The 17,791-nt window shown below is 37.8% G+C and overlaps 1 protein-coding gene across 1 annotated transcript in view; it reads left to right on the forward strand.

Annotated features, from left to right (window-relative positions):
• The window catches only part of LOC142143197 (dynein axonemal heavy chain 5-like), a 188,890-nt gene that overhangs the window by 67,834 nt on the left and 103,265 nt on the right, over positions 1-17,791 (forward strand). The window contains 11 exon segments of the mRNA XM_075200908.1: positions 1,136-1,352; positions 3,203-3,316; positions 3,540-3,674; positions 4,613-4,837; positions 6,964-7,072; positions 7,261-7,388; positions 8,223-8,291; positions 8,656-8,754; positions 11,502-11,639; positions 13,827-14,044; positions 14,510-14,685. Coding sequence (XP_075057009.1) covers positions 1,136-1,352; positions 3,203-3,316; positions 3,540-3,674; positions 4,613-4,837; positions 6,964-7,072; positions 7,261-7,388; positions 8,223-8,291; positions 8,656-8,754; positions 11,502-11,639; positions 13,827-14,044; positions 14,510-14,685 — 1,628 coding nt within the window.

Below are 17,791 nucleotides of genomic sequence, written 5' to 3' on the forward strand. Positions count from 1 at the left end.
ATGCTTTATTGAAATATTGAAAGAGCATTTATTTTATCAATTCTCTCCTGCTATCGCCATCCTGATGCACAAGTATTGTTGTGATCTGTGATTTGAATGTATACATTTAATACATGCTTTAACTGTTGCAGGCTACATTCACACTAACTTATTTCATACTTGCCAACTCTCCCGGAATGTCCGGGAGACTCCTGAAATTCGAGTTGGTCTCACGGACTCCCGGGAGAGCTGGCAAGTCTCTGGCATCCCGCAATTGCGGGGCTAAAATGCCGCGATTCTCAGCGAATTGCGTCATTTTGGCCCATCCCCTGCGGCAAAACAGCATATTTTTTGCGAGATTTGGGCCCAAAATGACACGTTTTGCCACGCCCCTCTACCGGATACAACTTGCCAAAAGTATGCAAGTATAACTTATTTTGGATCAGAGTGTGAGCGTGGGGAAGTGAAAAATGATGCAAACGTCTTTTTTTTATCATGCTCCTACCCCTCCCATTTTTGCCTTCAGTCCTGTAAAAAAAAAAATCTGTGTAGCTCTATCCTAAAGTGTGGTGACTGCTATGTTTTAAATGAGGGATGTTAGACATTATGGAACAGGAGAGCAATAGAATCGACATTTGACAGAAACAAACAGATTTAACATGTATACAAAGTGGTAAAAAAAGAAAAGGTAGGCCATGTACAGCGAATTTATATCATTACGAGTTGTTATGTTATAGAGTTGTTCCTGGCTTGCAATTTCGTCATTAGGATCATAGGGATTTTCCTTGTTATCCCCTTAATCTAATCTAAATCATGACATCCAGCTGGCAGCATATTGGTCATGCCGGGTTTTTAAATGGCCTTAGATGCTTATTGTTTTTAAAGAATATTCAACCCAAGAAATTACATTTCTAAATATATGCACATATAGCATGTTCTATATCATATTGTGTCACCTAATAGGTGAGTTTTGCACATTTTCAATCCCAAATAAATCTAGCCTTTAGTGAATGAATATGTGACATTGTTTGTGTATTGCTGTAATTAATGATAACCTGGAATCTATTTTTCTTTTCCTAAAGTGTGATGTCACATGAGTTTCCTTCCAATCACAATAATGTATGTGTTTTGTTTTTGCCGAATCCACTCTATGCAGGTCTTTGTTTAGTGGTGTGTCCTCTGTGGAGGTGGAGGAAGTCGAGGAGGAGGAAAGTGTAAGCTCTGATGAAGAGGAAGGGGTAGCTGAGCCCACGGGTCCTGTTCTTGATTTCTTAAGTGTCCGATCTGGAAATGAAGGATGGCTGTCTATAGGACAAAGAAGCACTACACATGTTACAGACACTGAAAGTATATTTCAAAGATCCCTTAAATCTGTAAGTTATAAAGTAACTATGGTAAAGAGTGCATTTGCTAACTGCGTTTTCTAATCCCTACAGTTACTGTAGGAAACATATGTGACTTGTAGTAAAGAGTTTACCATGAGCTAATGCAGTTATATCAGATGGTACATATTGACGCATCCCATGGTCTGAGGATCACTGATGTCCAATTTTAAAGGAGAAGTTGAACATTGACTTAATATGAGATAACCCCCACGGAAAATGAATGACCATCATAATTATCTAAGGCTCATAGTTAGTAAAGATGGAGCTTGTTTAAAGTAATAAATGGAATACAGATATTGAGACACTTATTAACTTGTGTCATAATACAAGCCAAAGCATTAGTGTCACTGTTTGTGTGGTATTGGGGTCCATGGGAGGATGATGCACCTCCTCAGCTGCGCTTATCTCTCAGCCCTGGCTAGCTCTTAGGTGTAGGTATACATGACCAGAGGTTTTACAGCAATGCCATTTTAAGGTGTTTTTGAACACAGGTGTTGTTTCTTGGTGGATTAGTGCAATAGATGAACAATAAGTTCTCTATCACAATATAAACTATTTACTATTCACTACTCTTCCCTACATGCAGCACAATACTTGAAATGAAAATGATAAATGTGCAAAGTAAATATGTACAGCTCCTCTCCACCAGCACAATACTTAAGGGTCAATACCAATATACATCTTTCCATACTCTTGCACAAACTCTTAGGGGTAAATGTATTAAGTTCCCATTTTTGCACGTCGCCAGAAATCGGCGACTTTGCAGGAAAAATTCAAAGCGGCGATAGCTTAGTTTGCCTATACAAGTCATCGCCGCTTTAAATTTCTCCTGCAAAGTCGCCGATTTCCGTCGATGTGCAGATATTGGAACTTAAGTTTCCTGCACAAATTCACTCCAGAACTTTTAAAATAGGCCTATGTTTTTATCAACTCAAGCATACATTTTATCTATTCATTAATGCATTGCAGGTTTTAATCAGAATTGTTTTATTGCATGTACATTTTATTGCATGTCAATTTTCTTTCAACTGCATATTAAATTGTGTATACTATTAGGTGATTATACTACCCATTGTTTTATATGACCCATCATCATATCTAATTCTAGACTATATGCAGATATTATTATATTGGTATACATGTCAAGAACCACTAATTTAGTCATTTCACAGCATTATAATGTATTTCTCCTCTAAACTCTAGCGCTTATATCCTTGGTGTGAATTAAATGTTCTGGCTGCTTGGCCTAATGGGCAGAATGGCCAGATCTTATCCAATTTGGCAAACTAGACATTGATCCCTTTTCCCGGTGCTTACACCAACTGGCATGATCAGTCTGCGTGTGGCCAGGAAATTTGCTGTACAGCAGGAAAAAAATTCTACCAAGTTCATAGCTTCTCTCAAACATCTTCATTTCTGATATGTTCCTAAAACATTTACATACACCACACATTTACTTGAGGCTCTTTGATATTGGACTTTGCATTTATTTACCTCAATGCAAGTTTTTGTTATCAGTTATAATTAATTTTATGCTCAGCACAAAAGTCTCCAATGGGCTTACAGACAGAGGATTGCTCCCACCTGTTTCTCAATTATCTTTTATTTTGATCAGCCATTCATTTATATATTTTAATTGGTGGATGTTTTATATAAAATAATTTGCATTTTATTAATTGTTGTTTAAAACATCCAGATTTACTATCAGGACCGAAGTATGGAAGTAGAGTTGTTTATTATGATCAGCAATTACTGCAGTCACCTGCACATTTCTCCGAAACATTAAAAGACTTACGTTCTAATGCACATTACAGTGATTTATATTCAATTTTTTTCAGGCCGGTATATCTCACAAAAGGAATCAATCTATAATGTATAAGGAACCGAGCAAGAAAATAAATGCAGTGTCAGTCACAGCATTTGCAGGTGAACATCTACAACTGGAAGAACAGGTGATTATTACATGCCGGCAGCAAACTGGTAACCGTCATCTCCTTCTTACTAGTGTGTTGTAAGCTGCAAACAAGTTTTTCTGCATTGTTCATGAATGATATTTCATGCATGCTATAGCTAAATGCAATCTGAAGTTACATGTTTTATTATAATTGCTCAGTGGTCGTGTTAAAATATTATAAACAAAATCCTGAACTCTTTTTCTCCTGTTTGAGTCTTTAGGTTGCCATTACTATGGATTTAGGGGCCTGGCTCGGTAAGCTTCACAGTAACATACGTAGTTCGTTGAACAACAAAATCTATGACGTAATTGAAGACATTAATCAAGGAATGACTATAGATGAATGGATACAAAAGGTACTAGAAATGAATGGTTCTTGTCATGGAGGGTTTAATAAAACCAAGAGGAAAATGTTACGCTACAATTATGAATTATTTATTACATACAGGGATAGATTTTTCTAGTACATTCTAGAAAAATATAGCTAGAATTTGATTGGTTGCTACGAGTATAACCTCATAGCAATTTACCATTTACCATTATTTTAAAGATTGCCTCAATAATATATGATTGTGCTATCACATTACCCTCAAATTAGTGCTGTAGTTAATAATTATATAAAACATGATAGCAATAAGAAAATAGATACGGTCAACACAGGAGAGTCATTTTACTAGGATAAATACATGTTTATCTAACCAAACATGAACTACATTTAAAAAGTAGGTCATTTTCATGACAACAACATTTTGAAATTAGTTTCTCTGTTTACAAAAATATGTAGTCAAGAGGTAAAAAAAAAACATTAGCGTACACTAAATACTAGGTACATGCATGCACACCAGTTGTACAATGAACACTGCAGTGAAAATTTTGATCATTAATAAAAAATATAAATACATAAATCAAAACTTAAAATAAGATAGCCACAAACTCAGAATACATTTTGAATTGTGCTTTGTACTCTCAGTCACAGCAATGTAGCACCATTTAACGTGTTTGGAAATTAGGGGGTGTAGCCAATTCCCTAGAATTTTGTGTATTTTAAAGGCTGTGACTATCTTCTTTTTGGCTCAGCCCCCCACGATCTATGAAAGAAAATAGACAAGTCATTACACATCGCTGAAATAATGTCTTTATGAGTTTGCCTCAATTACTGATGTTAGGATGTATAGACCAAAATGAATACACATTGAAAAACCATGCTTAAAACTCCATCCAACAGATGGGTTTTTAAATTTGATTTGTACTTTTACTAAACCTTGATGCTCAGACATTTTTTATGCTTGTTTAGTACCCAACTCAGGTTTCAATGCTTGGCTTGCTTTACCTCTGGACTAGAGACTTTGAAAGCACTATCTCTGAAATAAGACAGGATCGCAAGGTTCAATCCCGAATTCTCAAAAAATATTTCACCATGGCCCTGAATTTGTCCACTATCAATGCCAAGGGACACTGGAAAAATACAGAAGAGCCAATCTCCCAATCGCAGAGGCTGAAGTTGGAAAATATGATCATGGTATTATATATGTACACTTTGTTTACTGATAGCTTGTGTCTGAGCTCATAAAAGACATCCATCTAAATGAGAACCCATAAAACTATATTCACCAAAAATGAGTTTGAAATGTGATGTTATGATCTCTTACCTGCTGCCCTACACACAGCACAACGAGAGCTGACATCTGTATCTGCAGTTCTCCCATCTTTCAGGTTGCTTCCATTAGCAACTATGGGGCTTATGTAGAGTTGGATGCATATACGCCCAATCATATGCAGGGAAAACAAAAAAAAATATATTTTCGTGCATATGTTCAGTCGTACGCTTCTCGAGATGTTTCCAACATATTTAGAATTTGCGCCAGGTGTCTGTTCAGATTAACAAGTGTGTATCCTTATTCCCCACGATAGCATACAAATTGTAAACAAAGCGTAGAGATTGGATATGACAGTCTTGATAGGATATGCGAAAGTTGCATTGTCCTATTTGTCCACAGTATAATCCTAAATTGTCATATAAACATCAGAGAATAATGTCTTTACAGTTATCACTAAATGTAAAACTCGATTGTTCCATATAAAATATAATTAATACAAATTAAATTAATTTATATACAAACATCTGTTGTTTACCCCTTTTAAAATGAAATCGGTATCTTCTTTTCTGCCGCTGTCCAATGGAAATATCAATTATGTCAAGGGAAAAGATGTCCGCAACTTCATATAGTATAGCAGGACTAATCAGCTGGATAGATCAACCTATAATCAGCCATTCAAATTAGCTATGTAGTTTATCATTGCCTTCGTCATCATTGCGTTCATCCCAACAGTACCCACAACAGATACGCCTCCTGACAGGTATATATGGTCTGCATCTAGGTCTACTCCAGTCGTAATTACGTGAACATGCCCTTACTGTACTCTGCCTATGCTTGCCTGCCTCTTCCCTCACCATTCCACCTCTTTATGCGCGAGTAATCACAAGTGTAAAATGTGCCAAGATCTGCATACAGACGTATTTTTGGCATGCAAGCAGAGTACGGAAATATTTACACAAAAAAACAGACACACATCCATCTCTATGAGCCCTTATATGATCAGCTGACAACTCATAATGCTGCATGCTTAGATAACTCAATTTCTGACATTTAAAGGGGAATTCAATTGTAAAAATATCCACGCGAGGTTGCCTCCGGAACGGGCGCGAGACACCTTGTGCGGATTGTTTTTTTACAGAAGTAATGTTCATTTTTGCTTGCGCCCCATAGACGTTGCGAGCAAAAGTGAGCGTTACTTTTTACTGTTGCAAAGGGTCATACTACAGATTTATATATCTGTAAAAGTTTTTCCTATTGTATGATTCTGCATTTTAGTTACAATGTCCCTTTAAGTGAAAGATTGCAAGTTTTAATCTACACACTCATGGCTTTGATTAAGTTTCACTTAATGAAGAGATTATTTAGAACAATCTGGTGACTGCCACTTGATAAATGGGTAAACTTGACCAGTTTAAATCCAGAGTGGTCACTGAGTCCTCTAATGTATTATGTCTGCTATTGAAAAAGTATTGATTGTAAGTATTTTATAATACAGCTCATGAGCACTTTACCTTTAAAAATAACATTTACCTATACATTTATTTTAAGAAATGAAAATACTTTTTAGATTTACCAAATCAGTCTTGTTATATTGTATAACAGATGCTGATTTTATAGACATCTTTCACAATCTCTGTAGGCTGTTAAATTATACAACAAAGAAATCTCTTGCTAAATATGAACCATCTGTGTATCTATTTTACAAGTTGTCACACATATCTCTAATACAGATTTCTGTAACATTTAGGTACACAGCTTGTGTTCAGGAAATATATTGTCTGTTTTAACGGAACTCTGTACATACACACATCTGTCTGTGCTCAGACCTTTATGAGCAAACATGAAGAGTTGTCTATTAAAAAACAAATACAAAATGCAGTCAATCCAATGCAAATAAATATACCTCTGTTGAGAAACTTTAACTTGCAGAAAAATGTATTTTACATTGCTTTCAATGTATGAACAAAAATGTATTTGACATGTAATAATTCATGTATGTTCCAATGGGCAGTCTGTACAATGTAATCTGACACTGCCTTTTCTCCAGCAAGTGCTCTATCTCCGTGATGTCATGGACGTTATTTTCTCCCACAAAGTACGAGAGGTTGCTGATTTTGATTGGAAAAGAGCTACACGGTTTTATCTTAAGCAAAAAGGTAAATGACCAATTCCTTCAGTAAGAACACTGTTATGGTAATTCAACACACACTTGGCTACTGGGAGACATCTATCAAGGACACAAAGTCCATTACATTTACTTAAAAAGGATGTCCACTTATTTAATACACACCATTTACTATTAACAAAACAACACAAAAAATAACTCTTTGATTTCTTGTTACAGATGGAACACTGAGACATGAGCTACATATATTGGATGTGCAGTATGTTTACGGCTGCGAGTTCTATGGTGCAAAAATCCCTTTAATTATGAATCCTATAACCGAGAAATGTTTCCTTAAAATATCGCAGGTAAATACTAATGCTCTCCATAACTGATCATTGATCCATAAGTATCCATTAAACTTACATTTGTCTATTCAATATGGATTGCCCCATGAAAATGTGTATTATTCATTGAAAATGGTAGGCTTTGAAATTAAAAAAAAAATCCCAAATGAAAGTGTTATGCTTGACTGTAAACTCGCCCAACTGATGTTGTTTACCATCATTACATGCATTGGTAGAACATTGTTTATTTTGTATGTGTTTCTGCTGCTCTGTCATATTAATTGGTATGTAAATTAATGCAATGGAAATGTGCACCAAGTTGAGTCATGTTGTGAGTGCCTTGCTACAAAGACATTGATAAATGATGCCTATTGTCAGCTAGCTTGTAGTTTTGTTTTCTATACAGGAATGAAACATAATATGATTTTTGTTACTCTCATTATAATTATGATAACACCAGCTTCAAACATGTTTTATTAGAAGTGTTGATATTATTAACTGCTATTTATAGAGCACCTACATATTATACATATTTGCTGGGGGGGGGGGAATATAATGCTAAATCTCTCCCTCCAGCTCACATTAAAGGGCCACCCAGGTCTTCTGGTTAGTTGTTATAGTAAATAGCCAAGCTTCTGTTTTTAGTTGACCTCCTAACCAAACCCTGTTTCACGATTTAATAGGTATGACCTAGAGACACACTCCAAGCTCTCTCATTCAGTCGATTACACCTTAGCCTAGCTCTTCTTATTCTTATGAGATGTCAATGACATGGGGCTTGTGTGAAGAGAGCACTCTAATACAGTGAGCAATGAAAAATGTTTTTCCTTTGACATTTATTATTATATGCTACAGATACTGCAGCAGAAGAATGGTGTGATCATCCAAGGAGACCATGGAGTGGGTAAAACTGAAACAATAAAGGTACACACTATAGGCCTGTGGATATTATTCCCATTGTTTTATCCTATAAAACGGGTTTAAGCTATGGAGCATTACAAGACATTTGAATATAAACTTGTTGGTTGGCCTGTTGGCACCATGGATCCCTTTAAGAGCATTCATTAAAAAAAAAAAATTGTCTTGTAGTTGTGCGGCTCACTATGCATGTTCAGTTTTTAGTGTAAAATGCTTTCTCCAAATATTTTAACTGATCTACGGCTGGAATGGTTTAGATACTCTTTGGTTGACATTTCACTTATGATGATTACAATGATGTTTTTATTTAGCTTACACTAAAGTTTTCGTTTTCTATTTAAGCAACTGTCTTTTTTCTATATGTCTACAGGGACTGTCATATTTATTGGGAAATTTCCTCTTTCTCTTCACGTGTTCTCCAATGACAGACATAGCTGCTGTTAGCAGAGTACTAAATGGAACCGCTCTTGTAAGTAGCCACAATCATGCAATGCCAATAAATGAATGACCTCTCTGCCAGACTGCTCCTGCTGTTGGAAGAGAGAAGTACATATATGCAGGTTTGATTGCCTAGACAAATTTGATCATATTTTGGCCTTTCAGTCCAGGTATACAAGGCAATGATCTGGGAAACTTTAATGCAATAAATGAAAACAGTGTTTCATGTATTTGCATTTTAACCACTGAACTGACTTCCTCCTGCTACTATATAATACAATAAGTAAGTAGGCAGGTAGCTAGGTTATGGGTGCAATATTCAGCTCATGAGAGATTAACTAGCAGCCAGATAATCCATCAGAAATTAGGCCAAATTCTACTCACTAAGTAATTGGTGTGATCAAAGAACCAGTGCATATTACATAGATAATCCACATATCGGGGATTACTGAATAACATATTGCAGTGTTTACAAATGTTTTGTAGCAACCAAATAGGTTAATTTTCATTTCTAAACTGTGCTAGAAAAGTTACATTTATAATCAGATTGGTTGATGTTTGTTACAGCATATCTGTGCACAATGCTCCATGTGGTTAAATAAGTCCTATTGTGTGACTAGACAGCTCAGTTGTGAAATGAAGTATGTGCTCAATCACCACCACATAAATGTAAAGTGTGACCATCTTGAAGGGTTCTAGGTCTTTTTAATTGCTATGTTTTGTCAGACACATGCCTTTAGCATTTTCCTCAACATATGCCACTGCTCACACAGCTAATGCTGACAAAAGTGAAAGATACGAGGTCAGCATGTAAACATTTTTTGCATAAAAGTGACATGCAGTATGGTAAAAAAAAAAAAAAAAAAAAAGAACATTAGGTGGCCTATGTACCAAGGTAACTATGTAGGAAAGAATGATCCACTCTTTCCTCAATATTTGCCTCTTCCTGTCACTTTGTGCCGTATTTTGCATAAAATTGCACTGCGCATGCCCAGAAAGGGACCATACGCCAGTGAACACAGCAACGTCCAATTAATCTTTGAGCGCAAAGGCCTATAATTTCATGGGTGGAAAGGGGAGGGAAATTGGAGTATGCACCTAGTCAATGTACAGTAAGGGTGTGCCAAGCTCAAGTGCACGCAGCAGCATCTGATTCAAGCTTTGGGCATCTCAAAGGTACATGATTTTCTGTGACATCACTTGCACCAGCTAAGTGCCGAGTGATCATCATCATCATCATCATCATTTATTTATATAGCGCCACTAATTCCGCAGCGCTGTACAGAGAACTCATTCACATCAGTTCCTGCCCCATTGGAGCTTACAGTCTAAATTCCCTAATATAGACACACACTCACACACACACATAGAGACAGGCAGAGAGGGAGATAGACAGACAGAACGAGAGGGTGACAGACAGAGAGGGAGACACACAGACTAGGGTCAATTAACCTACCAGTATGTTTCTGGAGTGTGGGAGGAAACCGGAGCACCCGGAGGAAACCCACGCAAACACAGGGAGAACATACAAACTCCACACAGATAAGGCCATGGTCAGGAATCGAACTCATGACCCCAGTGCTGCGAGGCAGAAGTACTAATCACTAGGCCACTGTGCTGCCCATATGATGGTTATGGTGGTAACTTATGCATGCTAGAACATGTGTTTACAATCAGGAGCAACTGTAATAATGTACAGTAGACATTCATAACATTCTTCATATAGAGAAAAAAAAAGCTACTTTTTTTCTTCAAGTGTTGTGATAATTACTATATTATTTATCTGCTCTTTGTTAAATACAGACATATGACCGATGTATGTGTGTTTTTTTAAAAAAACCACATAATACGTTTGTTTTGCGTTCCTTGATGAATGAGGCCCTATAAAGTCACCAACTGCGCAGAATATTATATACTTCCCAATTATGTAGGACTTTGTGGGACCATCTACCGTATATATTATCCAGCTTACTATATAGCACTCAATTTTGGAGCAGTTTATATTGCTCCCAATTTTCATAATTTCTCCCCCCTGTGCTCTCCCACCCATCCACCCATTGCTGTCAGATTGCCAGATCTTAGTGTGTGAAACTCCGCTTTCTACATGTCTAGATGCTGTCATACTGTTAGCAAGCAGCCTGAGTTGTCACTTGTTACTAGCAGTACAGTTCCTACATGTTACTGTAGTATAAGCAGCTATAGCATTAGTGAACATTCAGAGCACAGGTTTCCAGCTATTGCTTTAACATCAGCTCAACACATTTTGGGAAATAATTTACCTTCATAGCTTAACCTCAACAAAATCAGCTAATATTGTCTTTAATATTGATAAGAAATTGTTATTCGTGTGACACTGGATTCATTCCTTGTAATCATGCATTGGTGGTCACAGACGTGTATGGGAATCATTTTCTGCCTCCTGCTAATTAGCAATTTCTGCCTGAGATCTGCAATGTCAAATTGCAATGACATTGTATCAAGCTTCCCTAACTGCTAATTAATCTTAGCGGCAGTGTCTGTTTTTATTTACTTTACCATATGCTGCAAATGTCTGATTAAATATGTATGTAGGAAACATCTGGTGTAAAAATATTTGCACTTAGTTATTTCTTTTGGAAACATAAAACTAGTACATGACATCTTTCATAGATAAAACAAAATTGTCAGTATTAAGGATGCCTGAACAAGTGACTTTTACAACAATCGTAATGTAATTGATCATTCAAGAAATGAAAACTAATTTTAGTCACAGATTTCATATTTAATGTTACTGTACAGGATGGATGTTGGAGTTGCTTTGATGACTTCCATCTCCTACCTGAGTGTGCAGTCCCTGCCTTCATGCACAGTGCAAGGTCCCTTTATGACTCATTAAAATTCGAACTACCCACGATCACTTTACAAGATGGATACAAGGTAAGGAAGTATTTATATTGTGAATAACAGGGCCGTAACTAGGGCTGTGAGAGAAGAGCGACCGCACAGGGCGCAAAGCTGAAGGGGGGGGGCAGTTTATGAATATTTTGGGTTCATTTGGTTAAAATTGAGGGCTAGGGGGGCGGCAGTTTTACTTTCCGCCCCAGGCGTAAAAATATACGTTACGGCTCCGGTGAATCACAGTGTCTTTTCTTGCCTTAAAATATTTTCGCTGAACAATAATTGCTTATCTGATCTTTCTGAGGTCTAAAACTAAATTTCTGATCCCTGTTTGTACTGCTGTTTGTTTTGACCTACCTCCTGACATTCCTCTCATTCACTGGAGACAAGTCTGACCAGTGACTCTAGTTCCACTGCCTTTGCACAGTATTTGTTTCCATTGCTGGGCTTGTTTCAGGAAGGTCATAGAACCAAATAGCTTAGAAAATGCTACGTATATCAGCTTTTCTTATGCACTATGTGTTTTCATTACATTTATAGGCATAGTAGTTAATCAGCAAAATGGAAAATGATGTGTAAAATATTTTTTAATTGAAAATTCACCACTTACGTAATCTTATCCTGCCCTCTCACAGTGAGCATTATTGTTTGGTGGATCATGAAAAGCTTATTGCACCATCTAGTGGACAGTTTTGTACCTAGTAGTATAAAACAAATTGGCATAGTTAAAAATCTAGTATATATTTAAGTATACAGTATGTATAAGTATATTGATTTGTTCACGTTTTTCTTTGTTAATATGATAGATAAATAATCATTAATGGTGTATAACAAATTAACAGTGGATTGTTGTAGGTCTTTATTTTCTTTTATTGCTATTTATAATGTAATGTTTTCCTTTCATTCTATTTTAGACTACCTTGCTATATGCAAAATTGCATTATTTGTTTTTATATATTGGAGAATTATTTGAGATTTTGTTCCATTCAAATTGTCCCTATTTTGAGTGTAATGTAAATATCTGTATGGATAAACTTCCTCTATGATCTAGGCCTCCAAATGGTCTGTTTGGCTAAATTTATAATAGCATCTTTATTACAAGTTCAAATGCTGCATATTTTTTTCTATATGAGTTCTGTTTTATGAGTGTTTGTATCGAAAGTCTTCCAAAGATTGTACACAATAACAATGACTAAGTGTTCCACATTTGCACTTAGACAAAACTATATTTCCAGAACCGTTCCTTCCATAGATTGAGGTGAGAATCTCATTTTATATGGCACATTTATAGGAACAATAGAAATGAGTTTTTTACCTTGCATTCTGGGCCTTTAACTTGACCTCAGACATCTTAAGGAAACGGAACTCCACCTTCATTTTTTTATTTTAATTTTGTTTTTATAACTTCACTGTTTCATTTATCATACCTCCATTTTAGTTCATACTTGCCAACTTCTTAAATCTGTAACCCGGGAGATCGGAGTACAGACCATGTGACAGAGGGTAAGAGGGGGTGTGACAACGTCATTACGTCACTATAGCCCCGCCCCTACCATAAAATACAAAAAATCATGGTATTGACTAGCGGGAGCCGGGACTTAATGACGTGATTAAGTCCCGCCCCCCGCTATTCAATGACGTGTATTTCGGCATTTTACAGGGCCCGGGAGGTTTGCCTACTCTTACAGCATTTTTAAGACAATGATACTAGTAGAAGTTGACCCTAGTTTTCAATTTAGAAGAAACAAGTGACAAAATGGATCAGCTTAATCACTAGCGGCAAACCCTACTCTTTATAGTGAATGAAACATATGTAACCTTCTGTCTTACACCCAGCGGTCGAAGTGGAAATTTGGCAGTATGGAATATGTAAGTGAATGGGATTTGATAGTTTTTCAATGGAGGCGGAGGGAGAAGTAACAGTATCTCATACAACCATATACCAGCCCACTTCAACCACTTCTTACACCGTTAAATTCCCTGATTTATTTAGTTATTTTGCTGCAGGATCACGGTATGGCATTAAGCAGGAAAACTTGAAAACAGATTAACAAAAATAGATAAATGACTAAAACAACTTCAAGTAAAATAGCCTGCATGATTTATATTGTTTTTTGTTGTTGTTAGGATGTAAATATAAATACAGCTACTGAGGCGGTTGAATTTACAGACTTTACTTTGCTGTGTATGCATTTAAAATGTGTATTTCTTTGTTTGTTTTTGTAGATTACAGCACATCCAGATTGCTGCCTGTTTCTCACTGTTTCCGGATCAGGGTTCCAACATCTACCTAATGATGTACAGGCAATCTTTAGAGCTGTCTCTCTGGTTGTTCCAGATCACACTGAACTCCTCAAAGCCAAACTTACCAGCCTAGGCTTCAAAAGCCCAAAGGCTCTCGCTACCAGACTACAACTGACCTCTGAGCTGCTCAAGGAACAACTGTTAGTTTTCTGCATTTTTAAACGTTAATTATTCTTTATTTTAAAAAAAAAAAAAAAGGTCGACACTTTGTAATTTGCACAGTAAATTTACAGCTAAATGTGTCAACAGAATAATTATTTATACATACTTAATCTGTATTTTTCTGAGCTTGAAAGTAAAGGAAAGCTAAACCCAAATATGAAAGTTTACATAGGAAGCATGAAGGTAAAATGGTCTGTACAGTGTTTTGAAATAGTATGAAAGCCTATTATTTAAAAACATAAAATAATTTGCTGCTTCATGACAGTTTTGCTTTAGAAATCCTACAGGCAAAAATCTATATAAGAAAGATCAGAATCAAAGGATACATGTGATGTTTTCTGTTAGCTATACCAGGAGATGGGTTATTCATACAAGTGTCATATAATACCATGTATTTATTTTCTGAATTCTCCTGATTTTGTGATTTTGTTTTACTGTCTTAGCTCAGAGGACTATCACCGTTATTTCAGCTTCCAGTCCATGGTGGAAGTCATAAACTGGGCATGTCAGAAGCGGGAGATGGAAAAGATGGTTAATGGTCGTATGGAGCTTGAAGAAGACAGAATCTCCCGCTCTAGCAGTATTATGTCTTACCAGAAGCTCACAGCCTATGCAGCCAGTATGTTGTATTGTTGTATTAGAAATGGTTTCTTATATTTGATTCAGGGAGTTATGCATAACACACACTCACAGCAGATAAATGAAAATATGCACAGAAATTCTTGTTATGTATCATATTAACCTCACAGAGGAGTTAAGGAATCACAGTCAAAGAAAAGATTCAAAATTATCAAGCATAAATTCTGAGAAATAAAATAAAACAATTAGTGTATATAGTTTCGGGGTTCTCCCAAATATAACTGTACAGTTCCACCTTTTTCAAAGTCAACCAATAAGCCCCCTTCCCATAATCACAACACCGGCTGTAATAAACATTAACTTCAAAACTAAATCTAAATATTGCTATTATTTTCATTTTATATATTCTTATCTTGTATTTAATTAAATTTCGTAAATATTGTAATAAACATATCTCTCTTTTTTTTTCTAAAAAGATATAACAGATTCCACAGACCATTGTACAATGCAAACATATTGGTACAGTTTAAACATTCTCCACCTCCCTCTAGACTCCTAATCGGTGGGGTTACCTACACAAGTTCTGCTGAAAACAGGGGAAGGTGAGCATGCCATTTGCATTCATATTCCTCTTTAGCGCTAGATGTGGCGCTGCTCACCCCCCTCTTTCCACTCCTTGTACACCTATGTTGGGACTTCTTGAAGTCCTGCGATATATCATATATTCCTCCTTCAGGGGAAATCTTGAAGTTCCTCTTCCTCAACCAGCATGATTTCTCCTGCTCCCATAGCGACAACAAGACTTATGACAAGCCTCTTGTTGCTGTTATAACCTCCCAACTATACATGTTGTCTCCCCTATCTTAGGATCCTGTGGGTGAAACAGGAAATGGGTATCTCTGCACATGCAGGTTTAGTAACAACAAAATTTATGTTATGCAGACACAACAAATGTAAAAGTGTTATGATAAATTGGACACCAGTCCATTTCTCCTGATGAAAATAAATGAGGCAGCACTTTACTTACATCTTTCAATTTCACACACAGTTCACTTCTTTCAGCTGTACAGTTACTTGAGACAAGAGCTGATTTTCTCTTGTAGTAGGACCATCACACATGGTACTTGTTTGCCCCTTCCACCCTCAGCTACACACAGGACATTAGACAATGCAGTTTAGAATCTCATGGGTGTGTCACTCACCGGACTGTGAGTGCTACTCCTCGTGTGTTTAGGAACCGTGGCCGTCCGCCATCCTGAGGGTCTGCGCATGTGCAGCCCTTTCAAGCCTTCAGTATCTGTTGCTTTTCATTAATTGGCTGATCAGGCAACACTCCCTATTTAAAGCACCTGTGGTCAATACCTCGTGGCCTGATCTTGGAGTCTCATTCCCATGAGCCTCTGAAGGTGTTCCTGTGTTTCCTCGTGTATTCAGCTCCTGCTGATTCCTGTTATTTCATTGTGGTTTCCAGACCACTTCAACTCTCCTGTGTTCATCGTGTCTACAGCAGCTGATTCCTATCCGCTGCCTCCGTTGTTTCTACAGAGTTCCTACTCACTTCAACTCTCCTGTGTTCATCGTGTCTACAGCAGCTGATTCCTATCCGCTGCCTCCGTTGTTTCTACAGAGTTCCTACTCACTTCAAGTCTCCTGTGTTTATCGTGTCTACAACAGCTGATTCCTATCCGCTGCCTCCGTTGTTTCTACAGAGTTCCTACTCACTTCAAGTCTCCTGTGTTCATTGTGTCTACAACAGCTGATTCCTATCCGCTGCCTCCGTGGTGTCTACAGAGTTCCTGCTCACCTCTACTCCCCGGTGTTCATCGTGTCTGCAGCCAGCTGATTCCTATCCGCTGCCTCCATTGCTTCTTCAGAGTTCCAGCTCATCTCAACTCTCCTGTGTTCATCGGGTCAGCGCTCCGCTGCTACCATCTCTGCTACTGGAGTTCAGACCGCCTCAATTCTCCCGTGTTCTTCATGTTCCAGCTCCTTTACTACTGCTTCCAGAGTATTGCCTTGTTCATGATGGTTTACCTGCCGTGCGCTGCACCAACTTGATTACCGCTTCCACCTTCCAGTGGTCTCTCCTCCTGCCGGCCTTCAGCCGTTCAGGTATCCCTGCACATCTCGCTGACAGCCTGCTCTCCTGAACCGCGGTATGCATACTTCTCATTGACTTTGTTCCTGTATTGCATATCTTGCTGGACTGAGTTGTGTTCTCCTCCGGAGTCCTTTATCCACTGAGACTGTTGCTACCATTGACTGTGTTTCCTATTTGCCTGGATTGTTATTGTGACTTTGTATACTTTAGCAGTGCTGCTCTGTTATCATTGTATTGTGATATCATCGTGGGATCAAGTCCTGTGTGCCCGTGTATACTCTGCATAGCATTCATTTCCTCGTGCTCTCCTCACATATATATTTCAGTGGTACAACTTGCTATATGCAGACCACTGATTCCTGTTCCCTGTGTCACCAGTTGCATATATCCTCTCACATAAGCAGTGGTACAACTTGCTACTCGCAGACCACTGACTTCCCCGTTACCTTCACCTGGATTCCATTCCTTCACTACAGACAGCGGTACAACTTGCGATACGCAGACCGCTGACTTCCACCTCCTTATTACTCCTGGACATTCTTCTCACTATAGCAGTGGTACAACTTGCCGTGCGCAGACCACTGACTACCCCGTTATCTACCTCCACCTGGATTCCATTCCTTCACCTAGACAGCGGTACAACTTGCTATACGCAGACCGCTGACTTTCACTGCCTCCTCGTTACCTCTGGACATTCCTCCTCACTATAGCAGTGGTACAACTTGCTACTCGCAGACCACTGACTACCCTCACGTTTCCTTGTCCATCTAGTTCCTCGTGTACAGTTATACTCATTACCAATGCTGCTAGTCATAGCCTTTTCCTGAGCATTCTCTCACCATCTGCTGTTCCTCCGGTTCCGTTGTCACCCTGCTACCAGAGTATCTATTACCACCTATATTACTCTGGTAAGTTACCATCTGGTGATTTCCTGGGCAAAGACTCCTAGTGCCCGTGACAGGGTGTCTCTCTGAGTGAGCACATACTAATTGGCTCACAGGCAGAACACTCCAACAGATTTCTGCCCTAGTGTTACTTTCTAAGG

This window comes from Mixophyes fleayi, chromosome 3 (assembly GCF_038048845.1).
Source record: "Mixophyes fleayi isolate aMixFle1 chromosome 3, aMixFle1.hap1, whole genome shotgun sequence".
Classification (NCBI taxonomy): domain Eukaryota; kingdom Metazoa; phylum Chordata; class Amphibia; order Anura; family Limnodynastidae; genus Mixophyes; species Mixophyes fleayi.